The sequence below is a fragment of the Ammospiza caudacuta genome, chromosome 19 (genome assembly GCF_027887145.1).
Source record: "Ammospiza caudacuta isolate bAmmCau1 chromosome 19, bAmmCau1.pri, whole genome shotgun sequence".
NCBI classification, from domain to species: Eukaryota; Metazoa; Chordata; class Aves; order Passeriformes; family Passerellidae; genus Ammospiza; species Ammospiza caudacuta.
Window position 1 is genome coordinate 3,909,530 of NC_080611.1, and position 22,648 is coordinate 3,932,177.

At 53.3% G+C, this 22,648-nt stretch overlaps 1 protein-coding gene across 4 annotated transcripts in view; it reads right to left on the reverse strand.

Annotated features, from left to right (window-relative positions):
* Positions 1-4,374: 4,374 nt before the first annotated feature.
* Positions 4,375-22,648, reverse strand: part of RNF157 (ring finger protein 157) — a 29,322-nt gene continuing 11,048 nt past the window's right edge. The window contains exons 4-21 of one of the 4 annotated variants that reach the window (XM_058817134.1): positions 22,405-22,551; positions 21,059-21,176; positions 20,899-20,965; positions 20,719-20,762; positions 20,324-20,371; positions 19,977-20,048; positions 18,815-18,974; positions 17,088-17,200; positions 15,713-15,951; positions 15,508-15,616; positions 14,794-14,905; positions 14,162-14,370; positions 13,962-14,030; positions 13,438-13,486; positions 11,899-12,009; positions 11,224-11,319; positions 7,058-7,098; positions 4,375-6,627 (exon numbers count right to left, since the gene is read on the reverse strand). In XM_058817134.1, coding sequence (XP_058673117.1) covers positions 7,058-7,098; positions 11,224-11,319; positions 11,899-12,009; positions 13,438-13,486; positions 13,962-14,030; positions 14,162-14,370; positions 14,794-14,905; positions 15,508-15,616; positions 15,713-15,951; positions 17,088-17,200; positions 18,815-18,974; positions 19,977-20,048; positions 20,324-20,371; positions 20,719-20,762; positions 20,899-20,965; positions 21,059-21,176; positions 22,405-22,551 — 1,804 coding nt within the window. In that variant the 3' untranslated portion in view covers positions 4,375-6,627. Of the gene's footprint in view, positions 6,628-7,057; positions 7,099-10,960; positions 11,320-11,898; positions 12,010-13,437; positions 13,487-13,961; positions 14,031-14,161; positions 14,371-14,793; positions 14,906-15,507; positions 15,617-15,712; positions 15,952-17,087; positions 17,201-18,814; positions 18,975-19,976; positions 20,049-20,323; positions 20,372-20,718; positions 20,763-20,898; positions 20,966-21,058; positions 21,177-22,404; positions 22,552-22,648 lie in introns of those variants that run through there. The other 3 variants (XM_058817136.1, XM_058817135.1, XM_058817133.1) reach the window with 3 other exon arrangements.

Genomic DNA, 22,648 nt, shown 5'->3' on the forward strand with positions numbered 1-22,648 from the left:
CAGAAGCCCGGATGGCTCAGTCAGTGGAACATCAGACTCTAGAATTATATTTTGAAAAGTTTAAAAATGTTAAGATATGTTAGACTGATTGTATGAGTGAGATGTTGTGAGTGTGCTTTTTGATATAGAAATGCTATAGCAAACACGTGAACAAAGTTATTTTAGCTTAATATTTTAGAATCGGGCCTGTAAGTAAGTTATAGTAAATGCTATATTTTATGTCTATAGTAAGTTTTATCTGTTATTAAGTAGTTTAAGTTAAATTAAATGCTAAATACTATTAAGGTTAAGTTTGTTAAGTTTATTTGCTGTTAAGTTTCGAGGTCTGTTAAGGTTAAATCATATTAGGTTTAAGATAAGTTAGATTCTGTTAAGTTTGATCTTACATTATTTACAAATAAGTCTAAAATCAGTTAAATTTTGTTATAGTTTTGTTAGAATTAAGAGATTTTACGTGTAAGTTCTGTTGATTTAAAATTCTATTAAGTTTAAGTAAAGATAAGTTTAAGTAATGTTAAGTTCTATTAAGTTTAAATATTTTAAGTTAAATATTTTAAGTATAAGTGCTATTAAGTTTAAGTGATGTTAGATAGATTTATGCTTTTACGATAGGTGTTTGTTTTATGACTTGTGTTCAAAGTGTTGTTGTAAACATCAGAGAAACCTTGCTAGCTGAAAATACTATTTAGTTATTAGAATTGCCTATTCTTATGTTGCAAAGAGTGTAGCACAGTTAGCCCATAGAATTTTGAAGCCAGTTAAGTTCTATTAATTTGAAAATAAGTCTGCTAAGTTAAGTATTTTAAGTGCTTCAAGTGCATACTACTTTCTCACCACTCCAAATCAACAAAGGACTGAGAATCGCCCAGCTGATGCCATTTCAGCCAAATGACTAAAGGATTACAGACTATAAAACTGATTTTGAACATTTTTGAGAAACCCAGGGAAGAGGTGGATGTGAAAATCTCAAGGACAGAAAGGATCGTTTTCAGACTTACCATTCACCTCCTCTCCAGGTTCATATGAATGAAAACAGCTAACAGCTTTCTTTTCTTAGTCCAATTACCACCTACCGTGCAATGCCTGATAAGGCCGGACATTGTGGCTCAGCTGAGGGTGGTTTTAACCCTTTGGGATAAAACGCTGTTGCCAGACGACCGGGGAACTGATTGACATTATTGAATCATTATCATCTTTCCATATAAAAGGACCGGCAAAAGAGAACTGTCTTGAATGTCACAGCCCAAATTGTGCTGCTTGGGTGGCACTGTGTTGTGGGGGTTGTGACAGGACCTTTTGGGTGGATCAGTTGTCACTTTCTCGTTTATGGTGTGATACCTGTAATCATAGACATAACTGGGAATATAATTGGGAGTGGGCTCTACGAAATGCAACAGGACTCAACACTGCCTCAGCTTTAGATCTTTATGAGTCACATGAGCAGAAAATCTTGGCTTATTATCGATGGGAGGTACAGTGTATTTTAAAAAGGTTTAAAGCTCAAAGTGCATCATATATAGTCTCTGTAAGGTGTAGAAAACTGGTGCCTTTAACACAACATTCCATTGTAGGGCCTATAAAAGGAGATCCCAATCAGGCATTAGACAACTGCATTAAAAAATTACAAAGGTGTGGTCTTCAGGTCTCGGGAACAGTAAGGTTAAAAACTGACAAGAAGAAGAAGGTCAAAGTAAAACCAGAAAAATGAGGTTTCCTTTTATTATATTATTTAGTGTAGTGGTAGCTGAAGAATTTAAGTTAACACATTTTAGTCAACCTAGAGATAATGTATGAATAACACTTGCTAGACAGATTAATCAGTCGTCGCTTTGTCTCAGCATTGCCAGTATGGTCTCCTCAAGAATTCTGCAGTTTTATTAATAACCGTGCCTTATGTATGCACAGTATGGTAAATATTAAATTGCCTGCACAGAAAGGGTATACTGCCAGTCAGAGTGATGGCTACCAACAATGTCTGTTAATTCAATCACTTAATACTCCTTTGCATTCTCCACCTGAGGAGTTGGAGCTTTTTGGAAGTGCAAATGCTAGCATGGCCAGCACTTCCAACAGTGGATGGTTTAGCTTTGATTATTCTAATCCTCAAAAGATGAATCCATATAAACAAACATGGGCTACTCTGGATTCAGCTCTAAAGCCAAACATAGTGTCTAAACAACTCTACAACCATTGTAAAGGCTCTAGCATCATGACACCTAAGAAATTACCTACAGGAATATTTCTAATATGCGGAGATAGAGCCTGGAATGGTATACCTGCTCAACCTCAGGGTGGACCTTGTTATTTAGGCAAGTTATCACTATTTCACCCTAATATATCTGTGCTGATGCAATTAAGTCATCAGGTAAGCAGGCAAAAGCGTAGCTTACATGACTTGGACTGTAGTCAAATAGGAGATCCGTGGTTCTGGAGTAAATTTAAACAAGTGATGGTTTCAGCTTTCCTACCCTGGGGTGCTGCAAGCAAAGCATTGACTCTAGCAAAACAAATAGGGTGTTGGGCTAAGGGTGAACTAAATAAAACTTCACAGATATTAGATATGTTAACTTCAGATGTACAAAGTGTTAACCACACTGATTTACAAAATAGAGCTGCTATAGATTTCTTATTATTAGCTCAAGGCCATGGGTGTGAAGAGTTTGAAGGAATGTGTTGCATGAATTTATCTGATCGTTCTGTATCTATTCATGCTAAGATAAAAGAGCTACGGCTAGGACTTAATAAGCTTAAGGAAGAAGAAGGATTAGGTATTGATGGGTGGCTTAAAAGTTTTGGATTGGGACCCTGGCTAAGAAACCTTATAACATATGCTATAGGGATATTAGGAGTACTCTTATTGCTTTTACTTATATTACCTTGTTTCTGTAGCTGTATCCAAAAGATGGTTAGTAGGATGATAGAGAAAATGTGGCAAACTAACCTCCTTTCTTTTAAAGAAAAAGACGGGGGAAATGTCGGGAGTTTAGTTCAAGCATGGCTTAAAGAAAAAGGCCACGAAGCCATGCAGCTGAGAGAAAAGTAACAGGTAGCTGTGAAGCAGTTTCAAAGCAGCTTCCAGCCTGACTTCTATAAACAATTAGTCTCTCTCAGGCATCCTTGTATAAGCAATAAAGTTCTCAGGCAGTCTTCCCATAACAAAGGTAACATCCTCTCTGGGAAAAGATGGCACCCTGGGAACAGTTATGGAAGTTTTGAGAACCGTTCGTATCACAGTGAGAACACTGATTTTGTTTGATGTAAACAATCAACGGTATTGTAAAACAAAAGGAGTGGTTAGAGTTTTCTCTGTTAGCCTATCATAAAGCTGTATTTTGGAATATGCATGAAGTTAATTAACACTGTTATTTAAAGTGATGGATCGATCAATAAAGTTGGAGTTCGATGCATTATAGGATGGTCGTTCTCCCCCTCACTTCAACAGCTGGATGATCTTTGATGTGTGTTCCAACCCAAACCATTTCTATGTGATTCTCTGCAAACCTGTGTCCTGCCCCTCCAGGGGCACCCCCAGCCCTTTTCCTCCTATCTGTGCCCCCATCCTATTTCTTGCTCCTGATGCACCCACAGTGGTGAGGGCAAAGCAGAAGCGGGGCTGGCAGGCTCCAAAAATAAAGGATGGATTCTGCCTTCATTTAATTTTAAAAATTACAGCCACAGGCTTCTCGAAGAAATCCTTGCCCCCTAACTGCTGTTCTGAGAGCTTTAACAGAGGCCAGGGAAGGATCTCTTTGAAGGATCTGACCATCTGCAAGGCAATCCCCCCAGCTTCAGTCATGGGTGGGACTCGACTATCTCAGAGGCCTTTTCCAATCTGATTGATTCTGATTTTGACTTTGATTCAGCTCCAAGCTGCTTCCCCCCACCATCATCAGCCCCTTCTACTAAGCCCAAATTATAACCCCCTTACAGCCCTCCTCACCTTCCAGCCTTCAGCTCCCTGCACACATTTTCTTCCCCACCACTGGAGGATTTCTCCTGCATGAGCTCCCAGCTCTTTGTTGCTCCTCTTCTCCCCCAGGAAAAGTTCCCTCTGGGTGTCCTCACCCATGCAGCAGTGACAGAGCCACCCACACCACACAGCAGGAAGATGCCTCTAGCCCAGGCCAGACTCTTCCTGCAGAGGTTTGGTTTGCATTTGCCCTTTCTCCATCCTGGCAGGATTTAGGATAGTTGGGAATGCAGGTTGGGAAGTGTTTTAGGACGTTTGCATCAGCTGGGCTGTTTTGGAGGAATTACCTGGGTGCTCCCAGCCAAAGAGGGTTTTTACTCACCAAATCCCCCAAACCCCGACTGCCCTGACCCTGACGCCACAAAATCACTCTGGACACTTTGTCGACATAAGATACCCTTTATTAAACATACTCTTAAAATCCAAAACATGCTCAAAGCAAAATCATAAGCAGCAGTCTGGTTTCTTTCCTTAAATCCCTGACAGGTGTGTCACTGGAACGAGGGGCTGTCACCCTCCACCCCTGGCAGCTCCTGCCTGCCCAAACCCCGCCTGGGCGGCCGAGGACGGCGCTGCTGCCGCCCGTGCCCAAATCCCGTCTCTCCTGTGCCACCCAGAGGATGATTCCCTGCTCACAGCCCGGCCGCAGCATCCTCCCGGCTCCTCCGCATCGCTCTCGCAGCCACCCCGTGCTGTCTGTCTGTCTGTCTGTCTGGCTGGCTGGCTGCTGCAGCCCTGGGGGCACCGCTCAGAGGAGCCAGAAAACCCTCCCGGCCTCTCCCAAGCCCTCCTTGCTCTGCTGCCTGTGCCAGGGTGCCAGGCCAGCTGTCCTTGTCCCCTCTGGAGCCACCGGGAAGGTTGGGCTTTGCTAGATGAGGAGCACCAGCTCGATTTTCCCTCCCCTGCCCATGCTGGAGGCTTAGGGAGAGATGGCTGCCGAGGATTTCTCAGCTCAGCATGATGGTGAACCTCCAAAGCTGCTCCTGGGTGCTGCTCCTTAGGGCTGGGACACCCAGCATGTCCCCAAACGGGGCACAGGGCTTGTCCCCACCGCTTGAGCCCTCCCTGTGTTTGCAGCTCCCACCTGGCATGCCACAGGATGGCGTTCTGGAGATCAAACACCCAGCCCTGCGTTCCCAGGGGGAATTTGGGAGCTGTTGAGCTCAGAGGAGACACAGCCAGCCCAGAGGAGAAAGCAGCAGGATGGTTGGCTCCAAACCCTCCTCTGGCAGGACCCACACAGAGCAAGGCAGAGACAACACCCCCAGCCCCCAAAAGGGCTTCATCCCTCTCAAGGAGCCACAGTCATCATCAGCACAATTTCTCTGCCGTGGGGATGGCACTGGGAACCTGCTTCCACCCCTGCAGGGACCCTGCTGTCAGTGCAGGAACATCTCTGTGCTAAGGTGGCTCTGAAATGCAGCTTGTCCTGCAAAGAGCAGGAGGAGGAGGTGGCCTTTGCTGCCACGCTGACAAAACCAGGGGGGAAAAGGGAGGCTCAGCTCCCACCCTGGGCTGCCCCAAACAGCTCCAGAGCCTGCTAGATTGGGATGCAGGGTCTGATGCTGCTCCAAGTGATTCCTGCCTGTCCCTGATGCTCTCTGGAGCGGAGCCTGGCCTTGCCAGTGGCCCCAGGAGCCCCCAAGGTCTGTGGCTTTGTCCCTCCTGCTTTATTATCCCTGTGTGTCTGCCCTTGGAGTAAATCCACTTATGCTGCCAGCCCAGTGCTGGCCAGAGGGATGGGGATGGAGATGGGGGCAGCTCCCACAGCCTCATCCACCCCCTGCTACAAAGTGTTATGGGGAGGGCAGGACGGGGGGCATGGGGTGACACTTTTGGCACTTGTTCCAGAGAGAGGGCGCAGCCCAGAGCCCTGAGCTCACAGCAGGGTGGAAGACAGAGGACAAATTGTCAATGCCCAGGGGCTGGTGATGGGCTGGGGTCAGTACCAGGCCTCCTGCCCACCCCTGGGGCCAGGCCCAGGAGCCCAGATGCTGCTCAGGAGGAGAGCAGAGCGAGGGGCAGCTGTGGGGGCAGAGTTACTGCCAGTGCATGAATGGGGACATCCTATGGCATGGGGACAGCTCATGGCAGGGCAGGGCCATGGGCCAGCAAACCTGGGGGGAGACAGCCCCCCATGAAAGTCAGCAGCTCATGCACCAAGGATGCCAATCCCAACACTCATCCTAGAGCCCACGGCCCTGAACAGCGTCCTCCCATTGTCCCCACCCACCCACATCCCAGAACCCCTTGGTGAGGTGACCCTGTCCCATCTGCTCCACACTTGGAGAAGAGGAGCCTGGGGGTGTAAGATGATGGAGAAGGGGGCAGGAGGGGACCCCAGCCCATCCCTGTTGGAGCTGGAGAATGGGAAGGTGCCAGTGGGGGGCTCCAAGGTAACATGGCTTTCAGCCCCCGCAGAGAAGTCGAGGTTACCGTCTTTTCTTTTGCAAATCAGTCCTGGTACAGCCGAGGGGTGGCGGTGGCGGTGCCCAGGGTGCCCGGACACCGGGGTCCCTCTGGGCGGGCAGGGGGCTCCGTGCCCCCCAGGCTGGGCCCTCACACGGGCAGGGCGGGCGCTGCCGGGTCCGGGGGGCCAGGGGGGCAGCGGGGCCGGGGCTGCTGCAGCCCCACGTTGTTGTTGGCTGCCTCTGGGCCTGGAGGGAGAAACAGGGGGTTAGGGGCTCCCAAAACCCGCTGGTGGGCTTGTTTTTCCATGGGGGGTGTGATTTATTGTCCCAAAGGGACGCCCACCTCCCCAGCCCTCGTTGAGGTCTGACTGGGGCCTGCCTGCACTTACCTGTCCAGGCTGGGGAGCCCCTAAAAACCCCAATTTCTCAGGAATGCTGAGGGCCAAAGGGAAGAACAGCACAACCATCGCTGGGTTTAAATAACCCAAATGAAGGGGGCCACCCATGCCCAGTGAGAGGCCACATGCAGGTGCCCTGTGGGGCTGCAGGTCAGGCACCAAGGGATGTCCCCTGGCCTGGGCAGTGAGGGGGCCACCAGCAGTGGCGACAACGCAGTGCCAACCCCCCGGGGGACAGGGCACGGGGCAGATGCAGCTCTGGGGTCTCATGGTCTCACCTATTCCTCAATGTTAATGGGGCAGGAGTCCGGCACGGCGGCTGCGTGGCAGAAGAGACCAGAAGGCACAAGGTGAAGGCAGGAGCGGCGGGGACACGGGGAGGGGACACGGGGACATGCACACGAGCAGCACACGGGGTGGCAGCGGGGCCTGGGCGTCTCATCCCCTGTGAACGGCTCCGGGAGGGGGCAGGAGCTGCCACCAGGCATGGGGTGAGGGTCCCCATGCTGGAGCCCCCCGGGGTTTGGTGTCAAGGGAACCGAGGGGTGACATGCTTGTGGTGCGGGGGCAGCTGGGTCCCCCCATGCCTCCTCTCAGGCTGCAGGCTGCCAGGGCAGGGGGATGGCAGAGCTCGGCCCGTGGCTTGTGTCCCACCACCAAACCCATCAGAGGCTGCGTGGTGCCCTTAGGAAGGGGGTGCACCCCTAAGGCAGCTTGGCTGCACCCTCCAGCGAGGTTAAACCCTGTGCCCAGGGCAGCTCTGAGCTGAGGGACTGTGTGAGGCCATGCCAAGGCCGAGGGCTGAGGCTTTCTCAGAGGGGGAGCAACAAAATCCTGCTGCCTGCTGATTTATGGGAGGTGACAGCTGCCATTTCGAGTGGCTTTTCACGGCGAGCTCAGGCTGGAGAGCGAGGCACGTTAAATCTGCAGATCCCCGAGGGGTTGGATAATTAAACAGGACCACACGTACATGCACACGGAAATCCCATTAAGGGCTTGATACGGCCTAAGTCACTGCAGTGCTCCAGTGCAGAGACCCAGCTGTGCTCTGTGCACCCCTGACAGGAGCAGGGCTGGGGCAGCAGGACATGGGCTGGCCCTGGAGCAGGGTGCCAGCCCTGTGCCCACCCACCCCCTGCCCTTTGTGCTGCTGGAAGGGTCTCCCCTGCTGCCAGAGCTGCCCTGGGCAGACCAAAATCCATCCAAATCCATCCTGGTGAAACCCAAATCCATCCTGGTGAAACCCAGCTCCCAAATCCATCCTGGTGAAACCCAAATCCATCCTGGTGAAACCCAGCTCCCAAATCCATCCTGGTGAAACCCAAATCCATCCTGGTGAAACCCAGCTCCCAAATCCATCCTGGTGAAACCCAAATCCATCCTGGTGAAATCCAAATCCATCCTGGTAAAACCCAGCTCCCAAATCCATCCTGGTAAAACCCAAACCCATCCTGGTGAAATCCAAATCCATCCTGGTAAAACCCAGCTCCCAAATCCATCCTGGTGAAACCCAGCTCCCAAATCCATCCTGGTGAAACCCAGCTCCCAAATCCATCCTGGTGAAACCCAACCGGCTGGCCCAGCCCACTGCTCACAACTCAGAGCATTTAGCAGGAGCCCTCTGGGGATTTCAGGTTCTCTACAGCAGCTCCCCCACCTCGGTGCAAGCCTCTCTGGCAGATGTCTTTCCCCAGTTTCTCTTTCCAAAGCTGTTTTTCCACCCTGCCTGTGGCAGAGGCTGCAGCCAGGGGATGCTCTGAACCCTGGGGACAGCCCCTGCAGCTCCTGCTCTGCAGGATCCACACAAGGACATGGTTCTGGAGGTTTTAGTTAAACCTCATGTCCTAAAATCCCTGGGATGGGGACTTTTGCCTCCTCACAAAGCTCTTTCCCACCAGATTGAAATCTGCAGAGATTTCAAAAGAAGCTTTGAGGAACCACGTCCTGCGCCTCCATCCATTACAGAGAGGACAAAAACATCATTATCAAATGCCACCAGCTTGGAGATTGTCCAAGAGACTTGATGGACTTGGAAATGTAGACTCTGAACACCACAGATCTCAAGGGCCAGGATGCAGCTGCCTTCCCTACAATCACTGAGTGGGGCTCTCATGGACTGGGTACAAGCCCTGAGAGATTTTAGGAATGACACAGCCAAAACAAAACCACAAAACATGGAACAGCCCCAGGCTGTCTCACCATGAGCCTAAAGAACTGTAAATTTAAAGACACAATACTGATCCTAACCCCTTATGATGTAGAAGCTGACTGTACTCTAGAGAGTTTAAGGGTGCCCAGCAAAACCTCCACAACTGCTCCAAAAACTTCTCCAAAACCTATAAAATCAACTCTGAACATTTCAAGGTCAAATTGGTTGAGCAACAACAAATATTGTTTAATCCTAGTCCTTAAAGAGATGCAGACCAATGTTCCTGCTATCAGACCAAAATGTTTATCTTTTACAGATACCTCTTTTACTGTCTGGTTTTCCTGCCTAAACCAGAGGCTGTTATCTCACACATGTAACAGATATATTGGGAACTGGAATAGGAGTGTTGAACAGTATCAATCTTGAAACTCTGACTGATCAATTGGGTGCAACCATTAATTATTTGAACACTATAGCTCAACTCTTAAGGTCTTCCCTATCTGCTCTTGGAAATACACACTGATCAGCTTCAAATATCAAAAATATCCAAATGCTAATGACCAACTGGTTGATGGTCTGGAAATTGCTCAAAGCAGTGGCTTCAGCACCCAGCTGTATTCCAGCTCAGTTGTGGTTACACTCCTGCAGTTATGGGATAACCACTGAATGGGAAAAGGGACTTTTATTCGTTGAAATTTGAAAAGGCATTTAAATTCTGGTGGTGTTCAATCAAATTTTCTTATGTTCCCATCACTAGTAAGGTCACAGTGTTTGCCTTAGCAACACAGAGTGCTTCTGTATGTACCAAGCACTAAATCCTGGTGGTAGGAATGGGATTAGATCCATTGGAACACTGAGCATGGGCTTTTAAAAACAGTCACACACATGTAGATTGTTGTGTGGAGACAGAATAACAGGGGTTTATATGTGAAAGTAATATTCTGAGAGCCTAAGCTGTGGTTTGGACGTAGAACTGTGTCTATCATTTGGAAATGTCTCCTGATAATGACCCTGAATCCATCCCAGTGTCCATAGGATAAGGGGGTGTGTGAAACCCCCTTATCCTATGGAAACCCCCTTATCCTATGGAAACCCCCTTAAATTGTCACCCCCTTGTGACAATTTAACAGTGGGTGACACAAAGATACAGCTTTGTAACCACTTGAATCCATGTATTTGTAACTTCACCTACAGAGCAGGATGTGATTTCAGCTAATCCTGCCAAAAACTGCACCAAAATGTATGTTAGATGTGTAATAGGACATTTTGTCTACAACACCTACTGGAATGGATTGTTAAAAACTGGGACAGTGATCTACACAAACTGGTACAACAGCTCAAAAAGAAATTTCAGAAAACAATGATCACTGTCCATTATTATGTGGAAAAAATGCCCTGTATCCTACAGGGAGTGAAAAGGGATGGAGAACACCGTGTCTGCCATTCCCAGGGACCATGGAGAGCCCCAAAGCCCCACTCTGCACCTCCTCAGCCTCTGCTTTTCCCCACAAAGGCCAAGGCTGGATCACCCCTCTCATGCAGCACAGCTGGTGCTGAGGGCTGCAGCTGCTGGACACGTGGGCAGGTGTGGTGGCCAAAGGATGGAGAGGGCATCCTTGGCTGGGCTCAGCCCAGGGACCAGCTCCTGCATGCCAGCCCTGTGCACACCTCACAGCAGAGCAAGAACTTGACCCTGTGCTGGAGCCATGTGGGCTGCAAAGCTCCCCCTTCCTCATCCTCCCCCCAGCACAACCAAGGGGGATGCAGTCAGGGGTGGCTTTGCCAGGCCCTCCAGCAAAGCAGAGGTGCTGCTGGGACACCCCCAGCTCCCTCCCCAGCCCCCCAGGCCAGCAGGACTCAGCCAGTGCTGACAGAGGGTGATGGAGAGGACACAGGGCTTGTGTGTTCCTCCCCAAGAGCCTCAGCCGTGTTTCTCCAGCACAGAAACCACCAGGAACAGGCAAGGCAGCAGGAGAGGAGGCTTTCCCAAAGGAGCAGTGGAAAAGAAAGGATTTCCCCCCTCCAGTGGGTTTCACCCACCCTCTTGGCTCTCCAGCACCTGCTGCAGGTCTGGGACCTGCCACAAAGTCAGCTGAAGGGGCAAGGCACGGGCAGAGTTGCTTTCAGCTTGTCCACAAATGTATTGACTGAGGACCCATGGAGGGTTCTGGTTTGGCTTTTTGGCTCGTTTCCCCACACACAGGCTGAGGAAGAGGAGCCTGCAGGGCTGGGCAGGGTCCCCAGCCCACTGCCCCCTTCCACAGAGGAGCCAGGGGTGTTCAATACATTTGTCACCTTTGGGCAACTCTGGGCAGGGAAGGGGCACAAGCGTGGGTGGAGGAAACCGTGTTGGCACAGAGCGAACATGAACTTTCACACAGACGGAGGAGCCTGGGGGGAAGGAAGAAAAGAAAGGGATGGAGAGAGGCTGGCAGGAAACAAAAGTGGAAGAAGGGTGGGGGAGAAAGCATGAAGAAATGGGAAAGATGGATGAATGTTGGGGCTCTGTAGAAAGATGACCTGGTGGACACACCCCATCTCCCTGAACTTGGGAGGCAGCACAGCTGGACTGCCTGTGGATCACACCCCAGCACAAAACGCTGCTGTGCCCACCACAAGCCTGTACCAGGCTGCAGCTGTGCCACACAACACCTTCCTAAGGAGGGCTGGTGCCTCCTGGGGTGCCAGCAGCCCCCTGGCCAAGGGACAGAGAATCCCAGCAAAGCAAGCCTGCAGCTGCCTGGGGACATCCCAGTCTGGACAGGCCACCCTGACCTATGGGTGGTGACATGGCCGGTGCTCAGCCCCACAGAGGGACGGCTGGAGGGGTGCAGTGAGGACAGCCTGGCAGGAATGGTGGGAATGATGGTGATGGGAGAGGAGGGATGGATGCAAAGGGCTGGGGGGATGCAGGGAAGAGCGGAACTGTCCCCCCCACCCCAAGTTCATGTTCAGCAGACGGCCACTCACCAGGTAAGCAGGCCTCAGAGCACAGTTTATTGTCCAGCGCTCTCACGTGTGCGATGCCCATGTCATTGTTATTGTCACAGCTCAGACCGAGGAAAGCGCCTGTCCTCGGGCCTGGAAGGGAGTTAAGGCAGTTACCGCCGCGGCCGCCTTTGGCACTGGGGCTGGGACTGCTGGGGCTCCTCCTCTCCCCTCCCCAGCCTCTTCCAAAACAAAGAAACGACACAGGAACGATGCATCGGGGTGGCAGCGGGTGGAGAGTGGACAATAAGGCCTGGGCACGGCCCCGGCTGCTCCTCCCCTCGCAGCGGGACAGCAACAATGTGGGCATGAGCATGAACCTGCCCAGGGCTCAGGCAGACCTTCCCTCTGGCACAGCCAGGCTGTGGTGGCACCCATCACCTCCTGCAGGAGCCTCTCCAGCACCAGCGGCGCCGTGAGAGCTGCGGGGATGCCAGCAACAGGCAGTAGCTGGATGCGTGGGGCAAAAGAAGCCGTAGCCAAGCTTTTGCAGGGGGGATGGAGGCTTTTGGGGATGAGGGAGGGAACTCTGCCTCTTAGCATCGCTTCTCCAAGAGATCAGCCTCCAGGGTCTTACCTGCATCCATCAGATGCAGGTGACTGAACCTCAGGAGGGATGTTCCCAAATGTGCCAGCAGCCCTGCTGAGAACAGCTGCAGGACTGTGTCCTAAAGAGAGAGGCCATCCTGCTCCCAGAGCTGCTGGGATGCCCATGGATGTCCACCACAGCCCCTGGTTGCTCCTATGTGTTATACTTGAGTCTCCCCATCAGCACGAGCCTCTCTGCAGTCAGAGGCCATGATTTGGGGATGGGTGATCCATGGGTGTTCCTGCTTTCCAGCTTGGCTGAGCATCCAGGTTGGATTGGGAAATAGTTTTGTTGTATTTTTGCTAAAAGGAGACTTGGAAATGTGGGAGGGGGCACACTGTGGGCCTCCCTGTTGCCCAAAAGCAATCCAGGGCAGTTGGTGGCCAATGGCATGGAGGTGACCACCTCTTTCTCTCTTTCCTTGGCTGCCTGAGCTCAAGGGAGGAGGCGAGAGGAGCCCTCAATGTGCATGTGTTGACTTGCAAAAGCACATTGAGGACAGGCCAAAGTGAGGACAGCATCCCAGAGGGAACAGCTCTGCAGCCCCTTCCTATGGGAATCAGCCCAGACACTGATTTCTACAGGGGAGAGTTTGAGAGATCTGAGAAAAGACCTTGGCAAGGGAAAAAACACACACACACACAGAGAAGCCTCTTTCCCATTTGTCTCCTTGGACAAACCACTGGGTCCTGCTCCATGGAAAAACCAGCCATGGCTGCTCCATGTCCCACCCTGAGCTCTCTGGTCCCCGTGGCTGCCTGGCTCCCCCACCCCCTGTGCTCAGCCCCCGTGGGTGTCCCTGCTGTGACAGATGTTCCTCTGAGCCCAGGGTCCCCAGGGCTCTCCCTGATGGCAGTGGGGAGTTGGGGACAGCACAGCACCTCCCACTGACAGTGACAGTGAGGGGACAACAACGACCCAGGGCCTTTTACCGTCTTCCTGTGTGGGAGAGGCGTCCTCGTCCTCCAGCACATCGTTGCCCTGTGGCACAGGGAGAGGCAACAGGGACTGTTAGCCCAGGGCTGTGCCAGGGGCTGTTCCCAGGTCCCTCTGGGGGAACATCCCTGGCCCTGGGGGTTCCATGGACCAGGACTGGTGGGGCACAGCCCCACTGCCCCATGCATCCCCAGGGCAGCCCACAGGGACATGGATGTGTGGGCAGCACATTCCCCAGTCCAGCCCTGGGGGAACAGGGGGCCACTGCCCAGCTTCCCCCTTCATGGGCACAGCTGGGATCATTCATAGTGCCAGGTGACACCACAGCTGGGATCCCCCCATGGTGCAGGGTGACACCACAGCTCCCAGTATGGGCATAGCTGGGATCTCCCCCACAGCTGCCAGTATGGGCACAGCTGGGATCTCCCCCACAGCTCCCACCTCTGGGCACAGCTGGGATCTCCCCACAGTGCCAGGTGACACCACAACTCCCAGTCCCCTGGGGGATGGCTCTGGTTACCTCGGCATCGCGCTCCTCGGCAGAGATGCTGACAAAGTTCAGATCATCCGGGGACTCCACAGGTGTTGACTGTAGGAGGAAGGTGGGAAAGATGGAAGGAAAAGAAAAAGAAAATCTGGTGCCAGTGGTTTTGCAGGGGGAGTTACATCCCATGGGGGAGCTCTCCAAGCTGGGCTCCACCAACAACCCCCAGTCCCCACCTCTCCATCAGAGGCTGTGGCGCTCGCGGCCGCGGGCGAGGGGAGTATGTCCCCCTCCTCTTCCTCCTCCTCCTCCTCTTCCTCCTCCGTGCCAGGGGCGATATAGGAGCCAGACATGGAGGAGACGGTGTCGGTGCTGAGCTGGGAGTGCTGGCTCTGGGAGGAGGCCATGGACATGACGGACTGAGCCAGGCTGCTGCTCACGGGCTCTGGGGGAGAGCAGGGGCTGAGGGGGCTGCTGGAACCCCCACCCACGGGTGGGAGTCATGGCACAGCACCCAACAATGGAACAGGGGCTAATGAGGAGGAGTGGGGTGCAGAAGAAGAACTGGCTGCACGCCACGAAGATGTGATGGGTGCACAGCTGCCAGCAGCAGATCCCCAGGGCTCACAGCCCCCCATTTCTGTGTCCACAGGGTGACAAACCAGGCATGATCAGTGCCCCTGTGATTCCCATCTCCAGGTGTACAGGTGATGAAGCAGAGGTGACACCCTGGGGCTCCATCCAATGTCCATGGCAGGGTAAGAAGGGCCATGCCACCCCTCTTTGCATCCCCCCACAGTGTGACAGTCCTGAGATTACAATGCCACCTCCTGCCCTGCCAGCACCTATAAGCCCCTCCATGCTGTACCTTCTGGGGACGAGATGGTGGAGGACAGGGGTGTCCCAGTGCAGGAGGACTGGTCGATGGCTCCTGATGACGACAGGGTGAGGTTTTCACTCTCTGGGGTTGCACCACATTCCTGGAACAGGAGCCCATGGGAAGGATGGGATGGGGGATATTCAGCATGGACGGCCCATCTCCTGCAGGCATTCTCATGGAGGAAGAGCCAGAAGGGGCAACCCCAGCCAGTTTCTCTGGTCCCAAGCCTCCCCCTAACCTGCTGCCCCTCCAGTGCCTCAACTCCTTACTACCAGTAAGGAGTTGTACTGATTTTGGACAGTGCTCATGTCACAGACATCTATTGTGAAAAATCCTTTCTTTAGGATTTTTCTCCCTTCTGAGAAGCTGTGGCCTCAGCAACAAAATGCAAACAATGGTTACCTGCTGCCGTGGAATGCAACAGGTGCATCTGTGATTGGTCTGAAGTAGATGTTTAGATTTACTGACACTCACAGCAGAGCTGGGTCTCACTCTCTGCTGAGACACAGCCCTTTGTTATTCATTCCTTTTCTATTCTTAGCTTAGCTAGCTTTCTGAGAACCTTTCTCTCTCTGTTCTTTTTAGTATAGTCATAATGTAATATATATAATAAAACTATAAATTAAGCCTTCTGAACATGAGGTCAACATTCTCGCCTCTCTCTCACCTTGAAGACCCTTGTCACCACTGTAACATGCTCACCTCCTCATGCCGGGCTGGGGATCTCCTCCTGGCCACCCTCAGCTCTGACTCAGTGCACGACTTCTCATCCTCCTCTTCGGGCAGGATGGAGGAATTCTGTGAGATGGACCTGGCCAGAGGGGCAAAACAGAGGGTTTCACCCCTGCCCACATCCCCCGGCCCCCCCTGAGCACCCCCAGCCTCCCACACCCACCCCAGCACTCACTTGGAGATGCTCCTCTTGAGCTTGAGCCCCGCGGGGCCGCAGTCGGGCAGGCGCTCCAGGGGTGCCAGGGCCCTCAGGGCGGGCAGGGGGCCCTCGCTGCCGTAGGAGGGCAGGGTCCCCACGCCGGGGGGGTCCCCCAGGGCCCGCAGGGGCAGCGCGGCCGGCGACGGCGTCAAGGGCCCATTGAGGGCCTCCAGCAGGGAAACCACCTCGTAACCCGGCGGGATGTGCTCCGAGGACTGCGGGGAGCATGGTCAGGACATAGGTTAGGAAAAATCCTTTTGCTGAGATCTTTTCTCCCGAGAAGATGAGAAGCCTCAGAAATGGGATGTAAACAATGATTATCTGCTGCTGTGGAATGCAACAGGTGGATCTGTGATTGGTCTGATGTGGTTGTTTTTAATTAATGGCCAATCACAGCCCAGTGTGACAGTGGTCACAGGGGTTCTTGGATGAGGGAAGAGACGAGAATGTTGACTCCATGTTTCAGAAGGCTTGATTTATTATTTTATGATATATATATTACATTATAACTATACTAAAGAATAGAAGGAAAGGTTTCCTCTCAGAAGGCTAGCTAAGAATAGAATAGAGAAGAATGATAACAAAAGGCAGCTCGCTCAGATTCTGTTCGAGATAGCTCAGCCGTGATTGGCCATTAATTATAAACATCCAAAGATAAGTCAATCAAAAATTTACCTGATGCATTCCACTGCAGCAGATAACCATTGTTTACATTTTGTTTCTGAGGCTTCAGCTTCTCAGAAGGGAAAAAAATCCTAAGAAAGGATTTTCACAAAAAGATGTCTACGGCAGCCCAGCTGTCTCAGACTCTCTGGTCAGTCACAAAATTTCATTCCATTCCTTTCTATTCCTTGCTAGCCTTCTGATGAATTCCTTTCTTCTAGTCTTTTAGTATAGTTTTAATATATAATTTTCTTTTAATATAATATATATCATAAAATAATAAATCATCCTTCTGAAACATGGAGTCAAGATTCTCATCTCTTCCCTCGTCCTGGGACCCCTGTGAACACCAGCACATTTGGTGACCCCGAGTGAGGAACATTCCCACAGAGGATCATGGGGTGAGGATGTGAGGATCCTCCCTGGGCCATTTTGCTGATCACCCCACTCTCAGTGGGATCAAAATGCCCCAGGAAGAAGCTCAAACCTAGGGAACGGATACCCAGCCAAAAACCTTTTTTCCTTTTTCTTTTTTTTTTTCTTTTTGTAAGATCAACTCTGCATTTTCTTGCAAGACAAATTTGCAATAAATAAATAAACAAACCCTATTCTTCAGAGACACACGGATCCCCAAACCTCCCCACCCTGGTGGGAGAGGCCAGGGTCCCACCTTCAGCCAGGCACTGACCGAGTGCTCCTCGGAGTCCGAGCTCTGCGCGGCGATGATGGGGTTGAAGCTGGTGGGCGAGAGCGGGCCCAGCTTCTTCCTCATGGCTCGGATTTGAAGCAGGGCTCGGAAAGCTGGGGCAGCAGGGAAAAAAAGGGAGGGGTGAAAACCAAGCGTTGGAAGGAGACCTGTCCAAAAATGACACCCTGTTTCCCAAGAGGGGCATCCCCAGCGGGGCTGCAGAGCTCGAGGGTGGGAGATGCCAGCTCATTCCCAGAGCACTGGTTGGGCAGCAGCTCCAGCAGTTTGGGAAGGACATTGAGATGCTTGAGCATGTCCAGAGGAGGCAACGAGGCTGGAGAGGGCCTTGGAACACAAACCCTGTGAGGAACCCCTGAGGGAGCTGGGGATGCTCAGCCTGGAGAAAAGGAGACTCAGGGGTGCCCCCATCACTCTCACAGCTCCTGAAAGGTGCCTGTGCTCAGCTGGGGCTGGGCTCTTTTTCCTGACAGAACCAGAGCACACAGTCTCAAGCTGTGCCAAGGGAAATACAGGTTGGATATTGGGAAAGAGTCTTCCACAGAAAGAGTGATAAAGTTCTGGAATGGCTGCCCGGGGAGGTGGTGGAGTCCCCATCCCTGGGTGTGTTTAACAAAGCCTGGATGTGGCACTGGGTGCCAGGGTTTGGTTGAGGTGTTGGGGCTGGGTTGGACTCAGTGATCTTGAAGACCTCTTCCAGCCCAGTGATTCTGTGAATTCTGTGAAAAAATGACACCCTGTTTCCCAAGAGGGGCATCCCCAGTGGGACTAGAGGGACTGCAGAGCTCAAGGGTGGGAGATGCCAGCCCAATCCCACAGATGCCAGCCCATTCCTAGAGATACCAACCCATTCCCAGAGATGCCAGTCCATTCCCAAAGATGCCAGCCCATTCCCAGATTCCCAGCCCATTCCCAGAGATCCCAGCCCATTCCCCTAGATGCCAGCCCATTCCCAAAGATGCCAGCCTATTCCTAGAGACACCAGCCCATTCCCCACGATGCCAGCCCATTCCCAGTGCTGCCAGCCTGTTCCCTTAGATCCCAGCCCATTTCCAGAGATCCCAGTCCATTCCCAGAGACACCAGCCCATTCCTAGAGATCCCAGGCCATTCCTAAAGATCCCAGCCTATTCCTAGTGCTGCCAGCCCAATCCCAGCGTTGCCAGCCTGTTTCCCTGGATCCCAGCCCATTCCCAGAGATCCCAGCCTGTTCCCAAAGATGCCAGCCCATTCCTAGAGATCCCAGCCCATTCCCAGAGATCTCACCCCGTTCCCAGAGCTGCCAGCCCATTTCCCCAAATCCCAGCCCATTCCCAAAGATCCCACCCCGTTCCCAGAGATCTCAGCCCGCTCCCAGAGCTGCCAGCCCATTCCCAGAGATCCCAGCCCATTTCCCTAGACCCCAGCCCATTCCCAGAGATCCCAGCCCGTTTCCCTAGATCCCAACCCATTCCCAGAGATCCCAGCCCGTTTCCCTAGATCCCAGCCCATTATTCCCAGTGCTGCCAGCCCATTCCCAGTGCTGCCATCCCGTTTCCCCAGATCCCAGCCCATTCCCCAGACTCCAGCCTGTTCCCAGAGATCCCACCCCATTCCCCAGACCCCACCCCATTCCCCACATCCCAGCCCATTCCCCAGACCCCAGCCCGTTCCCCAGACCCCAGCCCATTCCCCAGCCCCCAGCCCGCCCCCAGCCCTCTCCCCCCTCACGCAGCCTGCAGATGGGGCAGTTGTTGGCCTGGTAGCGCAGGGTGTCGGCGCAGGTGTTGCACAGGCAGAGGTGGCGGCAGGGCAGGATCAGCGTGTCCCGCACGTCCGACAGGCACACCACGCACTCGGCGCTGTTATCGCTCACCTCGTCCTCGGCCACCTGCCAGGGCACACAGGGAGCTGCTCGGCTCGGGGGTCCCCAGCCTGTGCTCTCAAACACTGGCTGGGTGCTCAGAGAGGGCTCTGCCAGAGTCCATGGGCTGCCTGCTCTGGAAATGACCCCCTGGGACCTCATTCCTCTCCTCCAGGAGGCTGGGAGATGAGGCCAAAGGAAACAGAAACCCCCATTTTCACCCTGATTTTTACATATTACAGCACAGCATAATGTCACCCTTGCTTTCAGCTTGTCCACAAATGTATTGACTGAGGCCCCATGGAGGGTTCTGTTTTGGCTTTTTGGCTTAGAACTTTTAAGTTTCAGCTCGTCCACAAATGTATTGACTGAGGCCCCATGGAGGGTTCTGGTTTGGCTTTTTGGCTTAGAACTTTTAAGTTCTTCTAAGCCTTCTGGTGTTTACATTCCTGTAATGAACTTTCTCACGCACTTTTATATAAACAATTATTGTTTGACATTCTTTTCTAGAAGAGGAGAAATTTCCTGGACTGTTGGTTTGTCCAGTGTCATTGGAAAGGTGGCACTTTCATCCTCTAATCCACTATCACTTTTAAAATCTATAAATGTTGAAGTCAGAAAATAAACTTCCCTTCTTTTTACCTTGGAGGTTCCAGCATGTGTGTCATTTTATTTCGTGTCCTATAACACCATAAGGCACATCCCATGCCTTGAGCCCCATGCTCCCCATCCATCCCATGCCTTGAGCCCCATGTTCCCCATCCATCCCATGCCTTGAGCCCTGTGCTCCCCATCTAAGCCATCATCTTCCCCCAAGGGCCCACAAAGGATGTGGGGAAAAGCTCAATCCTTCAATTTTCTGCCTCCAACAGCTTCGATGCCAACACAAAATGTCCCCAGCCATCACCACCTCCGTGCTGTGCTGCAAACTCTTGCCCTGAGAGTGTTTCAGTGGCCAGACCTGTGCTAGGGGAAGGGAAGAAGGGATGAGGGAAGGCCCTGGGATGCAGGCGGGGGTGCAGCACACACCTTGGAGTCCTGTGTGTTGTACTTGTTCTCGATGCCGTAGATCTCCTGCAGGAGGTAGCTCACACCATCCACCTGCAATCCCATGGGCAACGGGTGAGCAGTGCACACACCTGGGGCTCCCAAACCCCTGCTTGGGCCAGTCCTCCTCCCCCCAGCATCCAGGGGCTCTCTTTGCATTGATAACCTGGAAATTGCAATCCCTGGGAGGCAGGGGAGTGCAATTTCAAGGTTATCAATGCAAAAGGCTGGGAGAGGCCTGGAGCTTTTGGGGCTCCCCAAGACCCCTGAGTGCCTCCCCTGCAGGGTGTGCAGGGACAACTGCACCTCAGGGACACCTCAACACTCACCACTTGCTTCTGCTTGAGGGGCTTCACGCAGAAGGTGCCATCACTGTGCTGGAGGGAGGAAAGAGCACAAGGGTGGGCACCCACCCACCCTGTGGCTGTCACTGCTCCCTCCCTGCTCCCTACGAGCCCATTTTGCAGGAATTCTGGCTTTTCCTGACAGCCCAGCACCAGTAGCTGTGGGAGGTCACACACACTGCAAAGCTTGTTGGAGGAAGGAAGATGGAGTTGAGCCCAAATGCCTTAGAAGGAATGAGGGAATAGTCCCAGGATTTGGGATCAGCCCAGAACATCCCCAGCCCAGCAGCACCATCCCAATTCCCAGGGATTCTCCAGGCTCTTGTACCTGGTGGATGATGGAGGCAGGAGGAGGGGGATGCCCCCAGCTTGGCACTTACCTTCTCAAAGGTGGCCAGCAGCACGTGGCAGTGTCCACTGTGCTCTGCAAGACACAAAGGAGCACTCAGGGCTTGGGGACATGCAGGGGGACAGGCAGAGCCACGGGAGCAGTGAGGAAAAGCAGGAGGCTCTGCCAGCAAACCAGGAAAGGCCATCCCAGCAAGGAGCCCCCTCCTCACCCTCTCCTTCATCCACCACTGCCTGCACCACCATGGGATAAACCTCACGGTCCAGGTCGAAGCCCAGCTGGAGAGAGACAGGGGAGGCTTGGTGAGATGGAGCAGCGCTGAGCCTTCCTCCCGCCTCCATCTGCACGGGAGGGATGAAGTCAGGACCCACCTCCTCCTCGCTCCACTCGGAGGGGTCAATGGTGTGGGAGGGCACACAGAACTGCTGGCACACCCCCCGCTTGTAGTGCACCGTCTCGGACTGCAGGCTGTTGTCCCTGGGGGTGTAGCTGTGCCAGGGAGACAGGACAGGGTCATCAGGGCACCACCGGTGTCCCCACAGCCCTCCTGCTCTCCCCAGAGCACAGAGATGCCAGGAAAATGGGATGGGGTGTGTGTGCCACTCGTCCCCTCCCAGATGCCTCTTGGGGCTGAGGTAAGAAGGTCGAAAAAGGGCTAAAATAATCCACAGGGTAAAATAAACACAGCACAGGAGGGGACAGGGACAACTCCACAGCCAACCTGGAGGGGTCTGGGGGGGAGAATTATTTCCCCTGGTCTCTGTTCTGACCTGAAGGTAAAAAAAGGGAACAGGATGTGACAGGGAGGGAGGTGGCAGAGCATGGCAAGGACCTGGTAGTGGCACCTGGGGGAAACAAGGAGCCCCCTCCAATCTCAGCACCACCCTCAGCTCTTTCCTGTCCGGAAGAGGAAAGATGCTCAGGGGGGAGGCTCCATGTCCATCAGGCAGGGACACACACCAGGCTTGGGGTGACACAAGCCAGCCTCGGAGGTGACACAGGCCATGCTGGGGGGTGACACAGGCCAATTTGGGGCGTGATACAGGCCTGTTTGGGGGGTGACAAAGGCCTGGCTGGGGGGTGACACAGGCCTGTTTGGGGGGTGACACAGACATGTTTTGGGGGTGACACAGGCCAGGCTGGGGGGTGACACAGGCCTGTTTGGGGGGGTGACACAGGCCTGTTTGGGGGGTGACACAGGCCAGGCTGGGGGGTGACACAGGCTTGTTTGGGGGGGTGACACAGGCCTGTTTGGGGGGGTGACACAGGCCTGTTTGGGGGGTGACACAGGCCAAGCTGGGAGGTGACACAGGCTTGTTTTGGGGGGTGACACAGGCCTGTTTGGGGGGGTGACACAGGCCTGTTTGGGGGGGGTGACACAGGCCAGGCTGGGGGGTGACACAGGCCTGTTTGGGGGGTGACACAGGCCAAGCTGGGAGGTGACACAGGCTTGTTTGGGGGGGTGACACAGGCCTGTTTGGGGGGGTGACACAGGTCTGGTTGGGGGGTGACACAGGCCTGTTTGAGGGGTGACACAGGCCAGGCTGGGGCGTGACACAGGCCTGTTTGAGGGGTGACACAGGCCTGTTTTGGGGGGGTGACACAGGCCTGTTTGGGGGGTGACACAGGCCTGTTTGGGGGGGGTGACACAGGCCTGTTTGGGGGGTGACACAGGCCAAGCTAGGGGGGTGACACAGGCCTGTTTGGGGCCCCTCACCTCGCCACCCCGTTGTGGAACTCCTCAGTTGCCTGGTAGTAGATGGTTATGGCCACACGGGCGTCCGTGTCGAAGGTGAACTCCACGTTGTAGTGCACCTTGGCTTTGCTCACTTCTTCCCCCGGGGTCTTCACCTCCTCCGAGCACCTGGGGAGCACAGAGGGTGTAGGAGATGGGCTTTGGGGTGCTCCAGGACTAAAAGGGGCTGCTGCCCTCCATCGGGGGACACTGAGGCACAGCAAGA